Source organism: Dromiciops gliroides, chromosome 6 (genome assembly GCF_019393635.1).
Source record: "Dromiciops gliroides isolate mDroGli1 chromosome 6, mDroGli1.pri, whole genome shotgun sequence".
Classification (NCBI taxonomy): Eukaryota; Metazoa; Chordata; class Mammalia; order Microbiotheria; family Microbiotheriidae; genus Dromiciops; species Dromiciops gliroides.
Genome location: NC_057866.1, coordinates 139,754,287 through 139,779,494, shown reverse-complemented (window position 1 = coordinate 139,779,494; position 25,208 = coordinate 139,754,287). Strand labels below are relative to the sequence as shown.

The 25,208-nt window shown below is 37.1% G+C and overlaps 1 protein-coding gene across 1 annotated transcript; it reads left to right on the top strand.

The window, feature by feature from the left end:
* Positions 1-1,711: 1,711 nt before the first annotated feature.
* TMPRSS11B (transmembrane serine protease 11B) lies at positions 1,712-24,852 on the top strand (the record flags this gene model as incomplete). The annotated part of the gene is made up of 9 exons (XM_043972268.1): positions 1,712-1,835; positions 13,964-14,082; positions 14,176-14,243; positions 17,110-17,270; positions 18,148-18,186; positions 18,406-18,580; positions 21,894-22,153; positions 23,319-23,461; positions 24,691-24,852. Coding segments are annotated over 9 exons (1,251 nt in total), but the record flags the coding sequence as incomplete, so codon positions are not given.
* Positions 24,853-25,208: the final 356 nt, after the last annotated feature.

The window sequence follows — 25,208 nt, the reverse complement described above, 5'->3', positions numbered from 1 at the left end:
TCCCACTAAGACAATGAATCCTTATAAAAAGGAAGTAAAGATCAACATAACAAACCAACTTGTTGGCCATGTCTGATAACATTTGCTTCATTCCACATCAGTAATCCATCATTCTCTCTATAAGAGTAGGGAGATATTTTTCATTATTAGTTCTGTAGTAGTCAAATAGGGCCTTTCCATTGAAATGAGTTTGTGTCACTTAATGCTATTTTTCTTTGCATGATCTTGATCATTTTATATGTCCTCTTGGGTCTGTTTATTGTCCTGTAGCAGTTTCTACAAACACTCCCAAGTATCTCTGATCTCCTGAAACTCAACATTTCTTATGACACAATTATATTCTATCACATTTATATTAATTCATCAGAGTGTCCAGTAAATAGCAGGTGCTTAATAATGATTTGCTGATGGATTGATTCATATGCCACAATATTTTCAGGTGTCCTCTCAATTTATAGGTATCTGCTTTGTTTCCAGTTTGTTTTTGTTTTTGTTTTTTGTGGGTTTTTTCTATAACAAAAAGTGCTGTTATAAATACTTTGAAACATATGGGACTTTTTTTGTCATTGGCCTCTTTGGGTTAGATGCCCAATAGTGGTAATACCAGATTAAAGCTCTTTCATTTTTCTCACATAGTTCCCAATTGTTATCCAGAATGCTTTTACAAATTCATAGCTCTGCCAATAGTACACTAATGGACAAGTCTTCCCACAATTACTCGAGGATTGGCTATGTTTCTTATCACATTTTCTAATTTACAAGGTAAAAACAAAACCACAGAATTGATTTAATTTTCATTTCTTTTATTAGTGTCTAAATGACTGGCCTTGAAACCAGAAAGACCTGGGTTCAAGTCCCACCTCTGACACTTGTTAGCCCTATGATCCTGGATAAGTCACTTAACATTTTAGCTAAAACAGTTCTCTAAGAATATAAGTTGCAAAGAGAATACCTACTTGCATTAGTAGTGGGAGTTTCTTCACCCAGAAGTTCCCTGTATCAATGAACTCACAGAGCCAATCTTGGTTGCTATTAATCCCCATATTATTAGTGATTGGGACCCTTTTTAAAAACATGATTTTTGATGGTTTACATTCTTCTGAAAATTCTTTGTTCACATTCTTTGGTAATTTTAACATTTGGAGGCAGCTAGTGGTACAGTAAATGGAACTCTGGACTTAGAATCAGGAAGACCTTACTTTAAATCTGGCCTCAGAAATTTACTAGCTGTGTGACCCTAGGCAAGTCACTTAATCCTCTGACTGCCTCAGTTTTCTCAATTGTAAAATCAAAATAATGATTGCACCTACCAGGGTTTTTTTGAAGATCAAAAGGGATAATATTTATAAAAACATTAAGCATAGTGCCTGGTACATAGTAGGCACTTAATAAGTGCTTATGCTTTTCCTCCCTTTTGCAGAATGGCCACCATGTGATCTCTCCAAGTTTTTTTTTTTTTTTTAGTGAGGCAATTTGGGTTAAGTGACTTGCCCAGGGTCACACAGCTAGTAAGTGTTAAGTGTCTGAGGCCAGATTTGAACTCAGGTACTCCTGACTCCAGGGCCGGTGCTCTATCCACTGCGCCACCTAGCTGCCCCCTCTCCAAGTCTTTAATGATGCTAAAGATTTGGATCATCTGGGGTCCTTAAGAGGGAGGTAACTTTGGCCTGGAATTATTATTATCATCTAATTTATTTCTTCTTTTTTTCTTTCCAGACCAGTTATAGCTTCTCAAAGAACATCGCTGCCATTATGGATGGTTGCCCTTATGGTGTTTGGAGTGCTAGCAGTCTTGGGAGTTACGATTGGTCTCCTTGTTCATTTTCTAGCAGTTGGTCAGTGTTAACATTTTATTATTTTTCCATTGCCACAAACTCTTCTTTCACAACTAAAACTAAATATGAATGTTTATGAATAACTTTTCTACATTCAAAATTATTTCCCTAAGGGATGTTAATTTCCTTTAAATTTATTTTTAAAAACCTGCTTTATGGGTAGGAGACAGGCAACAGTCAACAAGCATTTATTTATGCATTTATAATGTCTCAGGCATTATGCTAAGCCCTGGAGATAAAACACAAGAAAGAAGACAGTGCATGCCCTCATGGAGTTTATATTCTAATGGGGGAAGGCAACACATAAAAGAGGGCAGAAAGGGGAAACAGTGAGGACATGTATTTTAATAGTGTGATATATAAAATCTAATTGTTTGACTAAAAATTTAATGTGTTGTCTCCTTAAATTAGAAACTCATAGCACCAGTCTTTGGGTCATTAAGCAGTTATTAAAGTATAATAGGGGTTAGTCAAGAGAACACATGGAGTTCAGAATGAACACCTGCAGCTGCTCCTCTTGTGACCTCCACCAGAAAGAGAGAACCCCTGTTCTCTCTCTGAGAAGAAGCTCCCTGCGGGCCTGCCCAGACATGGCCCCCACACACACAGCTCTAAGCTAATTAGCTGGTAGCATTGATTGACATGACTTACAGGCATTTCTGTGAATAGATGTAATGGTTCTATGAATGGATGTAACTTCCAGACGCTAGTCACATGTTTTCTCCTCAGGGGGGCGCTGCCCTGTTTCTCACAATGTCTTTCTCAGCAGGGGGTGGCACTCTGATTCTCACACTAGGAAATAATATCTTAGTATTATTATGAAAACAGTTTTGATATCAAGGACTCTCAGAAAAGGTCTCTGGGAATCCAGGGGACCAGAGTTCACTTTGAGAACCATTACATAGGTCTAATTTCCACATTTTACAGTTAAGGAAACTGAAGCCCAAAGTGGGGAAACAATTTATCCAAGATCACAAATACAATCAATAGCTGAGGTATGAATGGAACCCAGCTCCCTGAGTAAAGATCACATTATTGCAATTGATTTGAGGCAAACCAACAAATTTGTTGTGGTTATTTATGTTAGACTGACCTATGGTTATTATAAAAGCCAGTAGGTGAGTAGGTAGTTAAGAAGTGGCACAATTTAAAAGAGGTATACAATTCAGTAATGGTATATTTAGTGACAATAGACCATATATTTATTATTGTGGTTGGGTTAGGGTTAGGGTTAGGGTTAGGTCCAGTAGTTTTTCAGTTGTGTCCAACTCTTTCTGACCCTATTTGGGGTTTTCTTGGCAAAGATACTGGACTGGCTTGATACTTCCTCCCCTAGTTCATTTTACAGATGAAGAAAGTGAGGCAAACAAGGTTAAATGACTTGCTTAGGGTCACACACATAGGAAGTGTGTGAGGCTAGATTTGAACTCAGGAAGATGAGTTTTCCCGACTCTAGGCCTGGTACTCTATCCACTGTGCCACCTAGCTGCCCAAGTTTATTATTATTTTATGCTAATTATAAATATGAAAATGGTAATATTATTTAGCAAACTAAAATTGAAAGCTAAAACATTTGGTTTGTAATGCAACATATAGAATACAAATTAAACAATGAAATTCCCCAAAGTCGAATGCCAATACTGAATAGTCTGTGGTAAGACTGGGGAAGTAGGTTTCTAGCTATATTCCTAAGTTAATACATCATTCTTACCATTTAACAAAACACAATGGCAATTATTCATTAAGTAAATGGATCCAGAGAGAGAAAAATGTGGAAAATAGTGGATTAAAAACATTCACACTATTTATTTTTCTTTGGGATGTAGTTGAAGATATATAGTCATTTGGAGCACATTGCCAAGTAAAACTCTCTCCCACAGACTCTTAAAATGGGAAGGGACTCCCCAAGCCATCTAGCAAAACTCAAAAAGAAAAAAACCCCAAGAATCTACTCTACAGCATAACTGAGGCATTGCCATCTGGTCTTTGAAGACATACAGCAAATGGGAGAAGTTAACTCCGGAAGTAGCCCCTTCCACTTTTAGACAGCTGGAATCATTAAGCAGTTTTTCCTTATGTCAAACATAAATCTGCCTCTTTGGAACTTCCACCAGTTGTTGCTGTCTGTTAGGGCCAAACAATATAGATCCATATTTGTCTATATGACAACCCTTCAAATGCTTAAGCAACATTCTATTCTCCTTCAACTTATGTGACATCATGATATGATCCTCATATATCCTCTCAAGGCCCTTCTACAAACTTGTTGCTCCTCTATGGGTGTTCTCTTTCTATTATCAATGTCCTTGCTAAAACCCCCAGAATCTCACACAATTCTCCAAAAGCAGCCTGAGCAGAAATTAGTACAACAGAAATATCAACTCCTTGGTCCCAGACAATATGTTTCTCAATGCAGGATAAGATAATATTAACTTTTTTTTTAGTTTCCATCTCTCATTGTTGACTCATACTAAACAGTACACTAACACCCCAGATTATTCTCAGATGAACTGATATCTATGTCTCCACATTTGGATTTGAAGCTGATATTTTGAAGCAAAGGATAAGAATTTAACTTTATTGTTATTCAATTTAATCTTTATAGAATCAGTCTAGCATTCCTGTAAAGACATTTTTATATCTTGATAGTTAACCAATGTGAGGGCCAATTTTTAATTGGGGAGTGCTAGCTAAGGGACTCGCGGCAATATTGGGGCAAGGAAGGAGACCGGCAGCCTCCCTCAAAACAGAACAAGATTTATTTTAACAAGAACGAACTTAAAAAAAAAACGCAAACAGGATCAGTAGGATCAAGGGAAAGGAAAGAAAATTGGGAAAGGGAAATTATAATACCTGAAAAAATACCACCGCCCAGGAATCAGCTGAAAATACACAGCAGAATGCCTGTCGCTTTCCAGCCTCCACCTAGAATGCCCAATTCTCCTCCCCCAAACCTAGAAACACCCCCACACAGTCCCAGCCAATGGGATGGCCGCTCTGACAGTCACATGACTGACCTCACTAGGCTTCCAATCATTATAATTTTGCCAGGCCCATGTAGGTGTCGGCGAGTGGTGATGACGTAAGGTGCCAGAGCCCTGGCAAAGGCTACAACCAGGGGGTGGAGCACCGTGCGGTTTGTGGAGCCCCAGGCCAGTGGGCGCTGAGGCATAAAAACCTCAAATAACAATTCTTTACACCAAAATGCTGCCTTTCCCACCTAGCTTTGCATTTCATTTTATCAATTCCTTTATCCAAGTCAGTTATAAAAAATATTTAATGCCACAAGGTAAAGCAAAAGTTCCTGGAATACTCCACTTGACATCTCTTTCCACAATGATATCAAATCATTAATGACTAGTCTTTTGGTCCAGAAATGCAACCAATTCCAAGTCTACCTAATGATACTGTCTGCTATCATCTAGCCTATTGCTTCATCCTTGTCATAAGATATGGGAAGCTGCTTTGCTAAAAAATCTGGGCAAATTCTATATACATTTCCTTGGATTAACACGTCTACTAAGAAACTCAAAAAATGGAAGCAAGGTTATTTTGGTATTGTTTAATCCTGAAGTCACATTGATTCTCCTTGATTACCACTTCATTTTCTTTCCTTTTACTTAAATTTTAAGTTTCTATGAATACCTTTTGCTTTTATATAGCTTGTTGCTGAATATATCCCTCCCCCTTGCCTAATCAATGAACAAATCCTTGTAACAGAAAAAAGAAGGAAAAAAATTCATCAGAATGAATCAGTACATTATCCATGTTCCAAATGTTCCACATTTATATTCTCTCCATTTCTGCAAAGAAAGGAAGGATGTTCAATTTCTCCTTTCTTCTTTGGGGCCAAGCTTGGTCATTATATAAAATTTGGTTTCATTTTGTTCTACCATTTGTGTTGTTGTAATCATTGTATGTATTTTCTTACTGGTTCTGTATACTTGGCAGTGCATCACTTCACATGTGTTCCCATAAGTCTCTGAATTCTTTATATTAATTGATTTTTATGGCACAGCAATATTTTATTGCATTTATGTACAACAGCTTTTTGAAACCATCCCCCAATTAATTAGCATCCATTTTGTTTCCAGTTCTTTGCTACTACAAATAGTGTTGTTACTGGTGATTTCATGTATATGGAACTTTTCTTTCTGCCTTTGATTCATTTTTGCTACAAGCATTACTTTCTTTTCTACATGCTTAATGAGAATTATTTAGCAACACATTCTAGAATTTTTGGCAGAAATCAAAGTCAAGCTCATTGGCCCCCAGCTTGCAGACCTCATACTTGGGGACATTTTTCATTTTCTATTCTTGCACCATCATTCTTCTTCACGACAGTTTTTAAAGACCACTTTCCATGATTTAACAAGCTCATCTGACAGTTCTTTCAGTACCCTGGTACCTGGTTCATTTGAGATTTGTGACACAGTCATCTAAGGCAATTAGGCATTCAACTTACCATAGATTTCAGCTCTAAATGAATTATTTTTTTTGTATTTTTTCTAATTAAAACATTATTCTCTTTGGCCAAGAAAAGTCAAGCAAAATGAGAAAGACATTGCTTTCTCTTAGTAACACATTGACACCACCTTGTCCTCCCCAAGCAGAGATATGAGCTCTTCTTTGGTCCTCTACTTTTGTTTAGTATAGATTTCTAAAGTCTCCTTTTTGTGGTCCTTAGATTTCCCCACCAGCCTTTGATTAGCTTGAGATTTATCATGGGACAGAATTCTGGTAGAAAAATACCACTTTTTTATCTCACCAACATTTGCCCTTGTGGCTATCTTCTATTGATGTCTTGTAAAAATCTAAGTGGTTAATGTTTCTCATACATCCACACAGGTCTCTTTAGGTATTGCCTCATCCCTTCTTCCTTATCCTAAGCTCTTATTCATAGGCTTATACAATTAGAGCTAGGAGGGATTTAAAAGGTCAAAGGTACAATCTCACTTCACACACATATGAATTATTTCATTTTCTATCTTCAAAATTTTATTTTGGGAGCTCCCATCCTTCCCAGGCTGGGTTCCCCTGTAGAGTTTTAGACTATGGAATGCTTCCTACTTGACTTTTCTCTGAACAATTTTATACCTATTCTTCTAAAATTTAGGGTATATTTCAGATTATATTTTTTTCATTCCTTTTCTAACAATGACTATAAAATGAGATGAACCCTTCATCCCACCCTCAGTTCAGTAATTTCTACCCCAGGAATCAGTTCTTCCTTGTGAGCTAGAAGCAAATCTAGAAAATGAGTTCTCCTAGTTTTTCACTCAGTCCAAAAAATATTTGCTGCTCGGCTTTTGAAAGAGAGAGAGAGAGAACAAGAGTGAAAGCAAAAAAAGAGAAAGTATGAGACTAGTGCATTCGTGTGTGTATGTATGTATGAGACAGAGAGACAGAGACACAGAGACAGAGACTTAGCAAATGTTTAGAGAATTGAAATCCCCCACTGCTAGCTACTATTTTATTTTTCTGTATCAGGGTTATAGCCTCTGTATCTTATTCCTATTTCTGTCCCTGAGGTCTTTAGTATATACCAATTAGAGATTTGATTACATTTCTCCTTCTATTGATCTACCCTCAAAGATCTTTTCAATGCTTTTCTCCCTGTCTCATAGAATTCATACATGAGTATATCTCCCTTCACCACCACCACCACCACCACCACCACCACCACCACCACCACCACCACCACCACTACTACTACTACTACTACTACTACTACTACTACTACTACTACTACTACTACTACTACTACTACTTCTCCTTTTCCTTCTCCTCCTCCTCCTCCTTCTCTTGTGCCCAAATACTTACAAGTTACCTACTTTCAGGTCAGATATTTACCTGCCTCTTGGGTTCAGCTCTGCAGGTGCTAGCCAGAAACCTGCTTATGGGATTGTGAGGATGTGTCTCTGGCTGCCCAAAATGAGTTCTACCAACAGCTAATGGAGGATAGCTAAGGTCTCAATCCAAATCCTCAGTGAAAATTTTAATCAGTTATTTTCACAATACATTTATAAATCTTCTTTTAAACTGAACTTCACTCCTTTTTTTCTCTTAAGGGCAGTAGAGTTAATTATTTAAAAGAGGAATGTTTAATTTGTTTTATGATAAAATACAGAATAAATATGTAATAGACATTCATGCAGGGATTGGACTGGCTGCCTCAGAGTGAAGTTAAATCATAGAAGACCCTTGGGATTGTTATTTCCACCCAGGAAGAGCTGAAGCTACTATGGGTAGAACTGGAGGGCAGAGTTTTTCCAACTGGTCCAGCTTTTTTTAATGTAAATTATCTCATATACTTTAAAGTGCTATATAAATGCAATTAACTACTGGGGAGTCAGAGTGCTGTAATGAAAAGCATTGTAGATGGAGATTTGGAAGAGACCTGGGGTTGAATCCCCTCTCTGACCCTAGGCTTGTGAACAAGTCACTTAATCTTTCTGAGCTTTAGCTGCCTCATCTGTAAAATGAGGACAATATTGCACATACTATTTGCCTCCCAAGGGGAGAAGAGCACCTGGTAAAAGTGAAATAGCTCTATAGACCTGAGTTATGCTGTATTCATTGGCATGAAATAATTTGTGCTTCCTCAAGTGAGTTCCATTAGTTAAATTAGTTGTGGTTAAAGAATGGTCACACCTCTCTATTGTTAGAGTTATTCATCTGAAGGTACTTTGAAAGAATTACTGTCTCTAGGACGTTGCTGAGCAGGAGTCAATGGATGCTTGCTGTTTCACTCTAGCCTGGGTGAATGCTGTGATGATTCCTGGCAGAAATGAGATGCAGTAATTCCACTGACTGCAGCCACACCTAGGACATTGTTCCAAAGCCTTTATTCTGAACTTGCTCTTCCAGGTGGCATACAAATTAATCCTATACCAAGACCAGTTATTCACGCCTGATCCTTGAAGTGGTTTTGGTTCAGCCCCTTCTAAATCATGATTCATTCCACAAAGTATCCCACAGAAAAAAAAATAAAAGTAAATAATGAATGCATCAACAAACCTCTGAAAGCACATTGAGAAACTTAACTAAGAATGAGGAATGAACACTTTGTTCCTATGATGGGAAGTTATAGTAAAAATATTCCACAAAAATTGAATAACCGCATGAATTTTTCCTGAGCCTGCTGTTCCAGCATACTTTTGTGAATGAAGAGAAGGGAATATATGTAAGAGATTTGGGATGTAAAATTAAAAAGACTGGGTGACTGATTGGATATGAGGTGGTGAAAGAGAAGAGTTGAGGATTACTTGATCAATTGAGGTCACTGGGAATGATGCTGATTCCCTCAACAGAAACAATAAAATTAGGAGGAGGGGTGGATGTAGGGAGAAAAGATAAGGAGTCTATTTTGGATATGGTTGTCCAAGTGGAGATGTCAAAGAGACAATTGGTCTAGGAGAAAGATAAGAGCTAGATATATAGGTTTGGGAGTTATCTGCAAAGAGATCATAACTGAGCCCACAGGAATTGATCAATTCTCCAAGAAAGTACAGAGAAAAGAGAAGATAGAACATGAGAACAAATAATCATAAGAGAGTATGATATCATTATTTTTTAACCGAGGTATCAGAAGTTAAGGGAGTTGGAAAAGCAGTATAGTTGTTTGGGGCTTGGCCAATATAGGCCAGTCCAATGATTCAGGTTGAAAAGTTAAGGTATTCATAGACCATAAAATACAACAGACATTTTAAAGATAAGAAATTAAAAGAATCAGCTAAAGGGATATGAACAATAAAAATCTATGACTCCTAGTTATCATGGTCACTAGACATAACAAATATAAAAGATAATAATTCTCTAGAGGGAAGTAGGATCTGAGGTTAAACTTCTGGCATAAATTCCCACTTGGCTAGCCCTTTTATTTTCAGGAGGTGAGGAAGCTAATGTCATTCTGTCCCTCCCCCTTTAAATGGCTAGCTTAGCCTACATATGGCCAGAGTTGCAATGTGGCATAATGGGCACTTGGTGGAATCTGCATTTCTTTTCTAAAGCCTCAGACTTCTCTTCGGGGGCAGTGGTGGAAACACCACTTTCCCCCCTAAGGTCTTCAGTTTATTGCTCAGGATGTCATAATCTTTAACAATGCTTCTTAGATTTCTTCTGGTAGTATCATTTATGCCCATATAAATCACCAGAAGTGGCTACTCATCGTGTAATTTGACAAGGTTTAGGAGGATCTCTGTCACATTTTAAACATACCCCCTGAAGACAGTTACCTGTCTTTTATTGTTATCAAGTTGACAAATAGCTATTTCAATATCATTCAGCAGGAAGTCACTGATTACTACTTGTGGCATTGTTTTTTCTGTGACTTTTCCTGAATAATTTTTCACTTGTCATTTACCTATGAACCTCATGTCAGAAATCCCTGAAAGGCAAACCCCCACTTCTCTTTAGAGGGTTCAACTCCAGAGATCAGTGGTCCTTCAGTCCTTTTTCCTTTGTATTATATTCCTTCATGCCTCACCCACCTACAACCTACTAACATAGCTCTAAATCTTCCCCGTCTCAATTTTTTCTTTGTTTTCACATTGAAGTCCTTTTAAAATTATTTTTATTTCAAAATAAATATTTTGATATTTTTTGATTTAATATTGCATTCATTTCTGCTATAAATCTCCCCCTCTTCACCTTGCAGAGACTTCTAAGAGAAAAGAAAAACAGTGAAACAAAATTTACCAACCTTTTAATTTATCCCCATACCATAGGAAATGTTCTGCACCCATAGTCCCTCTACTTCTGCAAAGAAAAATGAGAGATGAATTTTCTCATTTCTTCTTTGAAACTTTATCATAATAACACATCATTTGGTTTCAGGGTTTATTGATGTTATTCTTTTTGTTTACATAGGTGCAGTCATTGTGTACATTGTTTTCCTAGTTTTGCTTACATCACTATAGTATATGTTTTCCTAAGCTTCTCTGCATTTCTCATAATCAGTTTTTTGCAGTGTACCTTCAATATTCCATTACATGTATCACAATTTGTTTGTCCATTCCTCAATGGATGGGCAATTATTTTATTTCCAGTTATCATTTTTCATTTAATTAATTAATTAATTAATTAATTAATTAATTAATTAATTAATTAATTTTTTTGCCTTGCAATGAGGATTAAGTTCCTTTCCCACGGTCACACAGCTAATGCCAAGTGTCTAAAGCTGGATTTGAACTCCTGAATCCAGGGCCGGTGCTTTATCCACTGTGCCACCTAGCTGCCCCCATTTTTTCATTTATTTTTTAAAGAACACTTGATTTTCCCATATAACCTAGATAGTGGAGAAGCATTTCTTAAGTCTCTTACCTTTCAAGTATATAGACAGTAAGCACTTGGTCATGACAGAAATACAAACATCACATAATTTATGTTGGTCACTGAAGAATTCTCCCTTCTAGAAATGAGATCTGGCTTTTGTCATTCTTATTAGTAGCAATTTTGGAAAACTGCCATTTCAATTTTCTTTTGAGGAATCTTTAATTCGGGAGTCAGTATCCTTACCTAATTAGCACCTTCATTGCTGGAATTTCTGCTCACTGGACCACTGTTCTCATTGCTGACTGCTCCACCTAGCTCACTGTTTCAGACAGAGATTTTAAAATTCACTTCACCTCCTATTCTTCTCACCAAAAGTCTCTTTTCACTCACCATCTTCTCACCAAAATTCTATCCTTCCATCCTCCAATTCTGGAACCATGATGGAATCCAATGTCACTGCTTGTTGAAGGGATAGGTCAATTTACTTCTTTATGATTGCACTCACCAGCCCTGTAGCTTTGTTCTTCCTCCATATTAAATTGTTAGCTTTGCCATCAGAGGATCAAGGTCCTGTTTCTGCCACTTACTGGCTGTATAACTTCTCTGGGTCTCAGTTTTCTCATTGGTAAAATGAAATAATTGTACCAAGTACCTCTAATATCTCTCCCATCTTGAAGTCTATGATCCTAAGTGCATATGCCTCTTTGAGGGAAAGAATGACTTTATTTTTCTCTTTTTACCCCCAAATACAATGCCTCACACACAGTAGGCCCTTTGTAATTGCTGGTTGATTGTTTTGCATATTGTCTCCCCATTAGCATGTGAGCTCCTTGAGAGCAGGGACTGTTTCTGCCCCCCCCTCTTTCTCCCCCCTCCCCCCTTTCTTTACATCTCCAGTGCCTAGCACATAGTGGCTGGAACATAGTAGGAGTTTACTAGATGATTGTTGACTAATTTATAGTTAGTCCTTATCTCTGCTTCCTCAGTTCCTAATAGTGTTTTATACGTAATGGGCCCCTTATAAATGCTTATTGATTATAGTCTGCCCTTACTACTTGACCCTTCAAACTCCTCCTTCCCAACATTCTATGTAGATCCTCTGTCACTATTTGTATAATCTGTTGCTTCTTATGCATATTCTTAACATCATTAGAGAATCGTATCTTAAAATTAATGTCACAATCATCTCTGAGATAGCTCTTCTTTCTCTGAAGTCCCAAACCACATTTTTCTCTCAATGGTGTAATTTGAATTGCCCTCTAGTTATTTTCACCTCTGTTATTTTTATCTCCCAAACCAGACTTCTTAAAACAAAGACCATGTGTAACACTTATCATGTATTCCTTCAGTGTTTTAAAATGATAGTAATAATAATAGAAATTTATAAAATGCTTTAAAATTTGCAAGGTATTTTTTTCATCATATCTTTGGGGCCTCCCAATAATCTTGTAAAATAGTCATCAGAGATATTATTAATCTTAATTTACAAATAAAAAAAAACAGGTTCAGAGGTTAAGCGAATTGTTCAAGGTTATATAAAGAAGTAAATGAGGGACAGCTAGGATAAAGCACCAACCCTGGATTCAGGAGGACCTCAGTTCAAATCTGGTCTCAGACACTTGACACTTACTATGTGACCCTGGGCAAGTCACCTAACCCCAACTGCCTCACCAAAAAAAAAGAAGAAGAAGAAGAAGTAAATGAGGTGGAATTCAAACCCAGATTTTTCTTACTTCAAGTAAGACACTTTTTCTACTAGGAAAGACATTCCCATTATCATGAAAATACTCCTAGTTGCACAGTAGGTGCTCAATATTTATTGCTTGATTCTAATACAAAATCTCATCGAAGGTATGTGCCATTTCTGCAAAATACAGATAACAACAATACTTTCATGTGGTTGCTGTGAGGATCAGATGACCTAACATATATAAAACACTTTGAAAGTCTTCTAGTAACAATATATAAATATGAATTATGATTTTAATAAAAATTAATATCTACCCCTGCTAATAGGGGCAATTAGTTGGTACAGTAGATTGATTGCTGGGGTTGGAGTCAGGAAGACCTGAATTCAGATGTGACCTCAGACACTTAGCTGTGTGACCCTGAATAAGTAAGTCACTTAACTCTGTTTACCTCAGTTCCCTTATCTGTAAAATGAGCTGGAGAAGGAAATGGCAAGACACTTCAGTAAAAACCCCAATTGGGGTTATGAATCATTGAACTCAACTGAAATGACTGAACATCAACAAACCTCTGTTGCCCTTGTTGGATTTCTTGCTCTATTCCACACTGCTCACTGGGTGTAATAACTTTTGTCAGTAGATCAGCCAAATGCGTTTATTTGATTACTTCCAATTTTCAGTCATTCAACATGTATTTTTAAGTACTTACTACTTGCCAGGCACTGTGCTAAGTGCTGGGAATACAAATATAAACAGAAAGAAAGACAGTCCTCACAAGGAGTTTATATTCTACTGGGGAAAAGATGATGCATGGAAGTAAGTTGAAAGGAAGAAAGAGATATCAGATTGTGGAGCAGAGCATGGGAGAGAACTTGTGAACTGTCTGGAAAGGAATGAAGGCCACGTTGTTCTGGGAACCTTACTTAAATGGAGATTCTGGGAGGAACCACTCAATCGTAGGGAGGCCACAGGGGCTGTGGATACTTCCAAGATATTCATTGCAGGGCCCCACTGAGTTTCCAAGATGAAGAGGTTTCTAGAGCATAGCAGAGCCATCTACTGAATTGAATTATATATTGGGTATCTTTTTTTTTTTCTTGGTGGGATCTGGACTTGGGTTCTCTTCCAGTTATATTTTCACATTATCATTTTTTTCTCCCATAGAAAATAACACCTACTACTATGAAGGGAATTTTAAAGTAACAGATATTCCATACAATAGCAATTATGAAAAAGAGACTTCAGAAGAAACTACAGCTCTGAGCAAAATGATTGAGACTCAGGTAAGTCAGGGTTTGCCTATTCTCACCTCATTATAAATTCTCTTGAAATGCTTTTGGTGTTGACATATTGACTCATTTTTTTCCTTTTAACAGATGATTGATGCATTTCAAGCTTCTAGCATACACAATCAATATGTCACCTCTCAAGTCATCAAGCTATTGTAAGTCCAGCTTTATTCAGGAACAAATAGCCTGAAAAGTGATTAACTCATCATACAAGTCCTCGTACTGCAAGTTCTTTCTGTAGGAAAAAAAACTTATATAAATTTTATAGTTAATATTCAATAAGAAGCTAACATCTGGCATTAATGGCTATCTACTGTTCAGTATAACCCTCCCAAAATAAGAATACCTTTTTGATGAGGCATGAATAGTTTAATGTTTAATTACTCAATTGTTAAATGCTAAATCAGGAGATACATATCATTACATAGGTGTTCACAGCATAAATGATTATTTTCTGATCTCTGGTTTTGATATAATATTATATAGGGCAACTAGGCTATCAGTAGACAGAGTACTGTACTTGGATTCAGAATGCCTGAACTCACATCCTCCCTCAAATACTAGCTAGGTGGTCCTAGGCAAGTCATTTAAACTCTTAGCCTCAGTTTCCTTATTTGTAAAATTAGAATACTAATAGCACCAATCTCACAAGGTTCTTGAGAGGATTAAATGAAATATTACTTGTAATTTTTGGAATTACCTTCACAAACCTTACTTTGGAATTACTTTGGAAAACTTAACATACCTTAAGCATGCTAGTTGCTATTATTTTTAGTCTGATATCAATTGACCTTTGATTATCCATGTTCTATTTTCTCCTTTGAATGTATGAGAGTTCTATTAAGCACATTATGGGAGGCTCTATACCTCCCTCTCACTAGGATTGTTACAGTATAGAGGGGGAGAATATCTACATTTTGAAGAGGCTGTGTATTTTTTATAACAAAGAAAAAAGTACATTCTGTCCTAAATGCCAGGAGACCTGGGTTCAAGTCACACTTCTGAAACATATTCATTACACAATCCTTGATAAGTCATTAACCACTGATTGCCTCAGTTCCCTCAACTGCAAAATGGGGATTACAGATTGTTGTTAGGGTCAAATGAGATAATGTTTGTAAAAGTTCTTAGCACAGTACCTGGCCCACAGTAGGTAGCATGTAAATCCCCTTCTCTTCCAATACAAATTGCAGAGAAGGTTAGTACCAGAATTTGTAGACAGGTGTTAATATTTTTTTTTTGTCTTATGAAAACTGGCAGTCTGGTGAAGCCCAACTTCCTCTTCTCAGAATGTTTTAAAATGAACAAAACAACATACATAGGATCCACAGAAGATAATTATGTTGAAATGAAGTTATCTATATATGTTTATGTTTCTATGTATGCGTTTTTATGTAACAAGTTGACAGACTCTAGGATAAGAACCCTTAGTAGGGGGAGTTTGCATAGTCAGGGATTCATGCAATTGTATAGGGCTTATACTAATGAAATCATAGGTCTAACCTCATCCATTTAGGAGTGGGCTTAATAAATACTTGTTGATCAACTGTTGACTACCCCTGCCCCAGGGGGGAAAAGCTAATTAGTCTTCTTTTTCTATATGGTCCCAGGTGATTGTCAACAAAGCCAATTCAATCTAACAAACATCCATGAAGTGCCTACTATGTGCAAGGAATTGTGCTAGGTGCCAGGGGCACAAATACATCAATCTTTGCCCCCAACCAGCTTATTTTCTAAAGATTTTACATTCTGTATGCTAACAGGCTATGCTGTGACCTTGTGTCCCATCCACCCTTTCCCTGCCCAAGACTTCAGGAATTTCCTAGACCATCATTAGAAAGTACACTGCTCTCCTGCATGGAAATCTCACTTGACTCTCTGACCCTTCTTTCTTTCAAGACAGTCAGCTCTGCAACTGTAGTAAAATGGACCAGCCTTAAAAAAAATACTAGCCTGGAAGGTCTGTTTTTCCTTGATTTTATCTATTACCTATAAGCACTCTCAGAATGGGAGAGTTGCTAATGACTTAATTAAATTTATTGGCCATAGAGGCTTTTTTCATGCCCTCACAAATTGGACAGCACTGTCTCCATGCTTATTTGTAACATCCTCTGCCAAAAGTGATTGATTGTTCCTTCTTTCAAATTCCCAGAGAACTATGCTCATAAATCGCATTCATTCATCCATCAAGTCTTTGTTCAGTTCCTACCAGGTGCAAGATACTATACTTGGCTTTGTAGGTGATGTAAAGATGAATACTAATTTATTACATTCTCCCTTTTACTATAATTATTTGCATACAGGTTTGATCTCTCTTCTTTGACTGAGGGCTGGCATTTCTTATTTATCTTTGTTTCCTCCATGACACCAAGCCCAATGTCTTATACTTGAGTGTTCAATATATCTTTGTCAAATGAATAGATGATCTCAGATTATATCTAGATCATAACTCTTCTTATATCCCTCTAACCTATATCCATTAACCTTAGAGTGTTAATAAAGCTAGGTATTTTTTGCCATTGACCAATGGATTATATCTTTGTATTATCGATGTATAGGTACATAGATACACACACACACACACACACACACACACACACACACACACACACACACATATATATATCAATGTCCCTGTATAAATATTTCATAGATATGAGGAATTGAATCAACTAGTTATTTAACCTTAGCATTAAAAGGGATCTCAAGGGTCACTTGGTTCAATCCCTGCTCACATCTCACATCCTATTTGCAATATTATAGGTATTATATCCACAAAAATCAGTCTTCCAGACTCAGTTTAAAAATATCTTCCATTATGGGCAATTCATTACACTACTTCCTGAGGCATCCTATTCCATTTTCAGATAGTGCTAATTGTCAGAACTTTGTCTTTATTTTGAGTTAAAATTGCCTACATCCAGAAACATTCTCCGAACCAATGAAGCAGTATCAGAGCAGAGAACCATGAAGGGGAAAACTGCCTTCATCAGCATATTAAGCAATTTGTACTGTTTCTAGCCCAAGCTCTGATGGTGTGACAGTGAATATTTGGCTCATGTTTAAGTCTACCCTGGGAAAGAAAGCTGACCTGAGAAGAAACATTGAAAGCATCTTATATAACATGCTGAAGAATAACTATGCATCCTTAACTTCAGATCCATCTTCCCTTAAGCTTACAGGCAAGTGTAATCTCTCATCCTTTCATATAACTGACATTCTAGCTGTGCTCCATTTTAAAGTTAAGATTCCAGCCGGCATATTGCCTTAGCTTGGCAATAAAAATAAAGTCACTGCTCTGTCATTGTAAAATCAAAATTAAGATGAATCACTAACCCAATCCCAAATAAGTCTTATGTTAGCTCTTATGGACACTATTGTTAATAGTAGTAGTACCAGGAAGGTAACCTAGGAACAAAGTTCCAAATGAAAACATGAACTCTGGATATCTTCACATTGTGTTCACCTTGGAGATGGTGCTAGACTCAATTTGATTTAGTTGAATTCAACAAGCATTGATGAGATGAGCACTTACCACATGTAAGGCACCATATGCTTGGCTGGGGGAAGGCAAACCTAAAACAAAGAAACAAAATCTTCTTTGTTCTCAAGGAGCTTACAATCTGCTTGGGGCTAAACATTTACATAGATAAAGAAAAAACATTTTGAAGAGGGAATGTATATTAACATCTAAGGGGATCAGAAAAGGTTTCTAGTAGGAGGTGATACCTAAGATCTTGAAGTCTTGAAGGAAGCTAAAGATTCTAAGAGATGGGCATAAGGAGGCAGTGTCTTCCAATCACTAGAGAGAGCCTATGCAAAAGCACACAATTTATACACTATGTGGTTTGTGGTCCAATTACAAAACCCTTTCATCTCACAGAACCCTTGTTCTCTGGAATTGATGCTCTCTCCTGATATGCCATAGAGTCCCATACCATCTAGATGATCCCTGACCTTCATATACCCCATGGAATGCACATCATGACTTACAAAAACTGAAGTCAACAGAAATGCATGACCTGTACTTAACTTATACTATATTTGTTTTTATTTCAGAAATCAGTAAAGTCAATGCTGAAAAGACAATCAACAACCGTGAGTTGAGAAAATTGAGAATGATCATATTTATACATAGTGTTTTGTAAATACAAAGGAAATAATGAGATACAAAAGTGCCTTTTGAAAAGAGCGCATCCATTTCCTAAAACCTCATAAGAGAACATAAATCATTGCAGCTGTGGCTCTGTAACATAATTAAAGAAATTTGAATATTCTTGCTTTTAAGGAAGCCAAATACTTATTTCTTTCTGACAGGTTGTGGAAGGAGGGCAAAATTGTCCTCTGCATATGACAGAATTAAAGGAGGATCTGCTGCTCAGGAAGGGGAATGGCCATGGCAAGCTAGTCTGAAGGTCAAGGGCCAACATTATTGTGGGGCATCTCTGATTAGCAACAGATGGCTGGTGACTGCAGCTCATTGCTTTAAAGTGTAAGTGATGTATACCAAGATAAGGTCAACATGGGTACATGATTGAGATATGAAGGGTGATACCACAAGCAAATTAGGAGAGCATGGAATAGATTATCTGTCAGATCCATGGATAAAAGAAGAATTTAGGACCAACCAAGATATATAGAGCATTACAAAATGTAAAATGGATATTTTTTACCATTTTTTTTAAATCATGAAAGTATTTTATTATTTTCTAGTAACATGTAAAGATAGTTTTCAACATTTGTTTTCATAGGATTTTTAGTTCCAAATTTTTCTCCCACCCTCCCTTCCCTCCCCCCATTCCCCAGAAGAAAGCAATCTATATAGGTTATATATATACATTTACATTAGATGTTTGATTTTTTTTGTGTGTGTGTGGAGAAATAAGGGTTAAGTGACTTGCCCAGGGTCACACAGCTAGTAAGTATCAAGTGGCTGAGGCCAAATTTGAACTCAGGTCCTCCTGAATCCAGAGCCAGTGCTTCATCCACTGTACCACCTAGCTGCCCCCCATGTACATTCACATTAAACACATTTCTGCGTTAGTCATATTATGAAAGAAGAATCAGAGCTCAAGGGAAAAATCTCAAAAAAGAAAAAAATAATAAACAGCCAAAAAATAGAAACAGTATGGTTCAATCTGTATTCAAAACCCACAGTTCTTTTTTTTTTTTCTGGATGTAGAGAACATTTTCTATCGTGAGTTCTTTGAAATTGTTTTGGGTCGTTACACTGCTGAGAAGAGCCAAGTCTATTTCAGTTGATCATCACACAATGTTGCTGTTACTGTGTATAATGTTCTCAATTCACTCAACATCAGTCCATGTAAGTCCTTCCAGGTTTTTCTGAAATCCTCCTGCTCATTGTTTCTTACAGCACGATAGTATTCCATTACATTCATATACCACAACTTGTTTAGCCATTCCCCAATTGACAGGCATTCCCTTGATTTCCAATTTTTTGTCACCACAAAGAAAGCTGCTATAAATATTTTTGTACATGTGGGTCCTTTCCCCTCTTCTATGATCTCTTTGGGATACAGACCTATTATTAGCCATTGATTAAATAAAATTAAAAAGGTTTTGAATAAATAGAACCAATGAAACCAAGATTGGAAGGGAAGCTAAAAAACTGAGGGGGGGTATTTCTTTTTATATCAAATATCTCTGATAAAGGTCTCATTTCTTAATATATACACAACTGAGTCAAATTTATAAGAATAAAATCATTTCCCAATTGATAAGTGGTGAAAGGATATGAATAGGCAGTTTTGAGGCAAAGAAATCAAAGTTACTTATAATCATATGAAAAAATGCTCTAAATCACTATCAATTAGAGAAAAGCAAATTAAAACAACTCTGGGGTGAAACCTCACACCCATTGGTAATATGACAAAAAAAATGATAATTGTTGCAGGGAATGTAGGAAAGCTGGGACACTAAAGCACTGTTGGTGGAGTTTTGAACTGATCCAACCATTCTGGTGAGCAACTTGAAACTGCCCTCAAAGGGCTATAAACTGTGCATACTCTATTCCAGAAATACCACTACTAGGTCTTTATCCCAAAAAGATTTTTTTAAAAATGGAAAAGAACCTATTTGTAAAAAAAATGTTTATAGCAGCTCTTTTCGTGGTGCCTAAAAATTAGAAGTTGAGGTGATGCCCATCAACTGAGTTATGGCTGAACAATTTGTGGTATATGATTGTAAGGGAATATTACTATTGTATAAGAAATGACAAGCAGGGTGACTTCTGAAAAAAAAAACAACAGAAAAACTTACATGAACTGATACAAAGTGAAGTGAGATGAGCCAGGAGAATATTGTACATAGTAATGGCAATATCGTTCAATAAATAACTATGAATGACTTAGCTATTCTTAATGATACAATATTCCAAGACAATCCCAAATGCCTTTTGATGAAAAATGCTATCCATATCCAGAGAAAGAAATGTCATCTGAATATAGACTGAAACTTACTATCTTTCTTTCTTTCTTTCTTTCTTTCTTTCTTTCTTTCTTTCTTTCTTTCTTTCTTTCTTTCTTTCTTTCTTTCTTTCTTTCCTTCCTTCCTTCCTTCCTTCCTTCCTTCCTTCCTTCCTTCCTTCCTTCCTTCCTTCCTGCCTGCCTGCCTGCCTGCCTGCCTGCCTGCCTGCCTGCCTGCCTTCCTTCCTTCCTTCCTTCCTTCCTTCCTTCCTTTGGCGTTTTCTTGCACAAAATGACTAACATGGAAATGTTTTACATAATTGCACATGTATAACATGTCAGATTGCTTACCATCTCAGGGTGGGGAGGGGATAGAAAAAGGGTAGAATTTGGAACTCAAAACAAAAAAGAACCCAATGAATGTCAAAAATGGTTTTTACATGTAATTGGGGGTGGGTAATAGGGTATTTAAAAAACAAGAGTAAGTGTGATAGGTTGAAAGTGCTGGGAGTGGAGAAATTCAATGCCTCCTGAATATAAGAATGGCTATAGACATGCACCAGGTATATGATCCTGGGAAAGTCATTTATCATTCTTTCTGCCTCAGTTTCCTCAATTGTAAAATGTGGATAATAGCTGCTGTCTCACAGTGTTGTGAAGATCAAATGAGATAATATTTGTAGAACACCAGGCATAGCTCCTGGCACATATAAGGCAATACATAAATGCTTATAGCCTTCCTTCATCCCTCCAACCTAACTTCGATGATCTCTATAACTAAAGTTAAATGTATGAAGATGGCTGGGGACAACGTTCCCAGTTCCCAGTTAACTAGACAAAAGAAGTTAAGCAATAGAGATATTTTAATTTGTTAATTTGTGCCTATTAAACATGAAGGAAAAGTCCAAAAACACTCTCCTTTCTGGTAAGATTAGGTATGTTCTCATAGAAAACCTTCAACTAGAAAACCTTAAACTAGAGGAGCTATGATACAAAGGGAAAGTAATTTGGGATACCAGCCAGGACATAATGGATTTCAATCACATTATGTATGTGATCTAAGAGAAGTTTAACTTTTACAATCCCTCCAAGGTCCCAAATGCTATAATCCTTATCAGTGCTTGGGGATAATTTATTATGACAGATGACATGATGATGATGACAGTAATGATGATAGATGGCAGTTAGCACTTTAAGGTTTGTGATGCACTTTACATGTGGTCTTCTCTTGCATCATCGGAGATATCTGAGAGGCAAAGCACTTTGAAAACTGGTGGTTGGGTTGTGTCCAAAACCAGTATAGTGTTGTTGGGCACCAATAGAACCTTAAAACACTTGCATCTATGAACCAAAGACCAAAGACCATTTTTGTTTCTTTAGGTACAAAAATATATCAGACTGGACAGTCAGCTTTGGGACTGTGGTAAAGCCTCCTTACATGAAGAACAAAATAAAAGATTTTATTGTTCATGAAAACTACACCCCATTGGCCCACCATGATGACATAGCTGTTGTGCTCCTTGCTGAACCAGTCCGTTTTACAAACAATGTGCACAGTGTCTGTCTTCCAGAAGCTACCCAGAACATTCCACCAGGGTCTGATGTTGTTGTGACAGGATGGGGAGCACTTATGAAGGATGGTATATGCCAATAACAGTTTATTTTTTTTCATATGTGGGATAGGATTCAATTCAATTCTATTTAACAAACATTTTTTCCTATGTTCAATACAATCTCCTAGGTTTTAGGGATACAAAGATAAAAAGTAACACATCACCTATTCTCAAGACACTTATGAGCTATTGTCCCTAAGGGATCCAGATGGTCCTGAAACCTTCCAGGTCAACAATCTAGAGGTTGGCACCACTGGTCTGGAGTCTCTGATTGAGGGAGGCTTGGGTCTAGTTAGATTTCCCTCCTTACCCCACCACCCAATTATTCATTATGCTCTGTGTGTCTGTCTGTCTCTGTCTGTCTCTGTGTGTGTCTTTCTGTCTCTGTCTCCTTCTCTGTGTCTCTGTCTCTCTCCTCCCCTTACATCCCTCTGTTACACACACACCTACACACACACACAGACACACATCACTACAATAGTCACCTATTCTCCCCCTCCTCCTCCTCCACCCGTTTCTCACTCTCTCCAGTACTCTAAGCTTCTTGGTTTAAGGGACCATGTCGCCTTTTTCTTTTTATCTACAGCTTATCATAGTGCCTTGCATATACTAGACACAATAAATATTGGCTGAAATGAATTGAATAGTTCATTTCCGTCCCCAGCTTCCATGATGTGAGGAATGTTCCAGGAAAACAAACAAACAAAAAAACCAGATTCTACTCCCAGAAGTCTCTCCCTACATCTGAAGTCCTAAATGCTACATTGTTAGGACTGGAAGGGACTTTAGAAATTATGTTTTAATTGCCTCATTTTATAGATAAGGAAACTGAGACTCAGAGAGGTGAAATGACTTCCAGAGCTAATTAATGACAGAGCTGAGACTTGAATCTGGACTTCCTCACTCCTAGTCTAGGGTTCATTCCACTGTAGCTTAAAGTTCTTCAGTGGAGACATCTGAGAGTTGGACCTGAGAGGCATATGCCATCCCTATAGTAGTCAATGATCAAATAAGGTTAGTTTTGTCTTTATTTATTCATCTACTTTATCTATCTATCAATCTATCTATCCATTCATTTATTCATTTATTGATTTGTTTATTGATTTTTTTTTGCCCAGCTAATAGGGCTCTTTTTGGGGAAGTTATGGCTACTCTTTGGGGAAGTTAACTTACTAATTTTTATTTCTTTTAGGTAAATTTCCAGAATTACTTCAAAAAGCACCAGTGAAAATTATTGACACAGAGATTTGCAATAGTGCCGAGTCCTATTATGGTCTTGTACTTGATACAATGTTATGTGCAGGTTACATGGAAGGACACATTGATGCCTGTCAGGTAAGTCTATACCAACAAGAGAAATAGTGCAAAGGCATTTTCCATAAAGAATTTCATCTAGTTACTTATGGGAATCATTAACAAAAATATTGTTTTAACTTGTGTGAATTTATACTTAACTATATTCTTATATTTACTGAGGGGAGTCTATGTTATAGTAGATGGAGGGAAGGTCCTGTAGTCAGGAAGACCTGTGTTCAAATGTGTCCTCAGATAGTTACTATCTGTATAACCTTGGTAAGTCACTTAACCCCTTAACCTTAGCCTACAGATGAGGAAACAGTTCTGTTACCTATAAAATGAAGATAATAATATTATGTTCCTTCCATGGTTGTTGTGAGGATCAAATAAGATAATATTTGTCAAATGTTTAGCAAAACTTAAAGGTGCTATATAAATGCTTATGCTTCCTCTTCTGCTGACAACTACTACTATGGCTACTACCACCACCATTACTATGATTACTACTACTACTTTTGTGGGGTGTGAGCTATGGTTGAGGCAGCTGGACCTGTGATTTCATATAAATGAAACCCAACCACTTGCCTGTGGTCATTATTTGAAACCAGGTCTTTATGACTCCAAGGCTGATCTTCTATCCTTTATGTCATCATTATTTCTCTTATATTTAAATTGTTGTGGTTGTCATTCCATCATGTCCAACTCTTTGTGATACCATCTAATTGTCCATGGATTTTTTTGGCAAAGATACTGGAGTGGTTTTTCATTTCCTTCTCCAGGGTGTTCTCATTTTACAGATAAGGAGCTGAGGCAAATAGGGGCTAAGTGACTTGCCCCCAATCACACAGCTAGTAAGTGTCAGAGGTCAAATTTGAACTCATGTCTTCCTGACTCCATGCTAGGCATTCTATCCACTGCGACACCTAGTTGCTTCCATTATATTTAAATAGCAGTCTCTAAGTCATCAAAGAATCCACCTGAGAGGTTTATAAATAATGCTTAGTTCTATTCTACCCTTCCACTTTCCCATTCCAACCTCTACCCTTCCACTTTCCCATTCCAACCTCTCCATTGCTTGATGCAATTATGTCAGTCAGCAACAGGTTTGGTGATGAGTGAGGAGGGAGGCTAGCTTTGCCACCAAATATTACAAGTCCTAAGGTGTCCATGAAGCTTGGATTGACTTAGGAGCCCTTGGGGGGCTTTACTTCATGGGAAATTTATAAAAGTATATTGTTATAATGATAAATATATCTTACTCTGTTTAGGGTGACTCTGGGGGACCACTAGTTCACCCGAATTCCCGAAAGATCTGGTTCCTTGTTGGAATAGTGAGCTGGGGAGATGACTGTGGCAGAAAGAATAAGCCAGGTGTCTACACTCGGGTGACTTCATATCGTGCATGGATTGCTTCCAAGACTGGTATTTGAGAAAAACAGTTTGTAGAGATAATTCCACATCCTCCATGTCTACGATGGCTGCACCTTATTTAACTTGTGTTCTAAAATGTCTTTGGCTGATGAATATTTAAACATTATTAGCTTGAAAGTTTACATTCAGAACTATCTACAGTGCTCCCGCTCTCCTCAAATGAAAGACTTTGTCTGGATTTCTTTTTTGCTCCCATTACTCCTTAGACTTTGTACTATGCTTACCTGTAAATGTGTTCTATACCTCCTGCAGAATGTAAACTTCATAAGGGGGAGGGATTGCATCACACTCTTTTTTTAAAAACCTTTTTATTGCCAGTGTCTAACATGTAATCCTCACTTTAAAATGTTTAGTT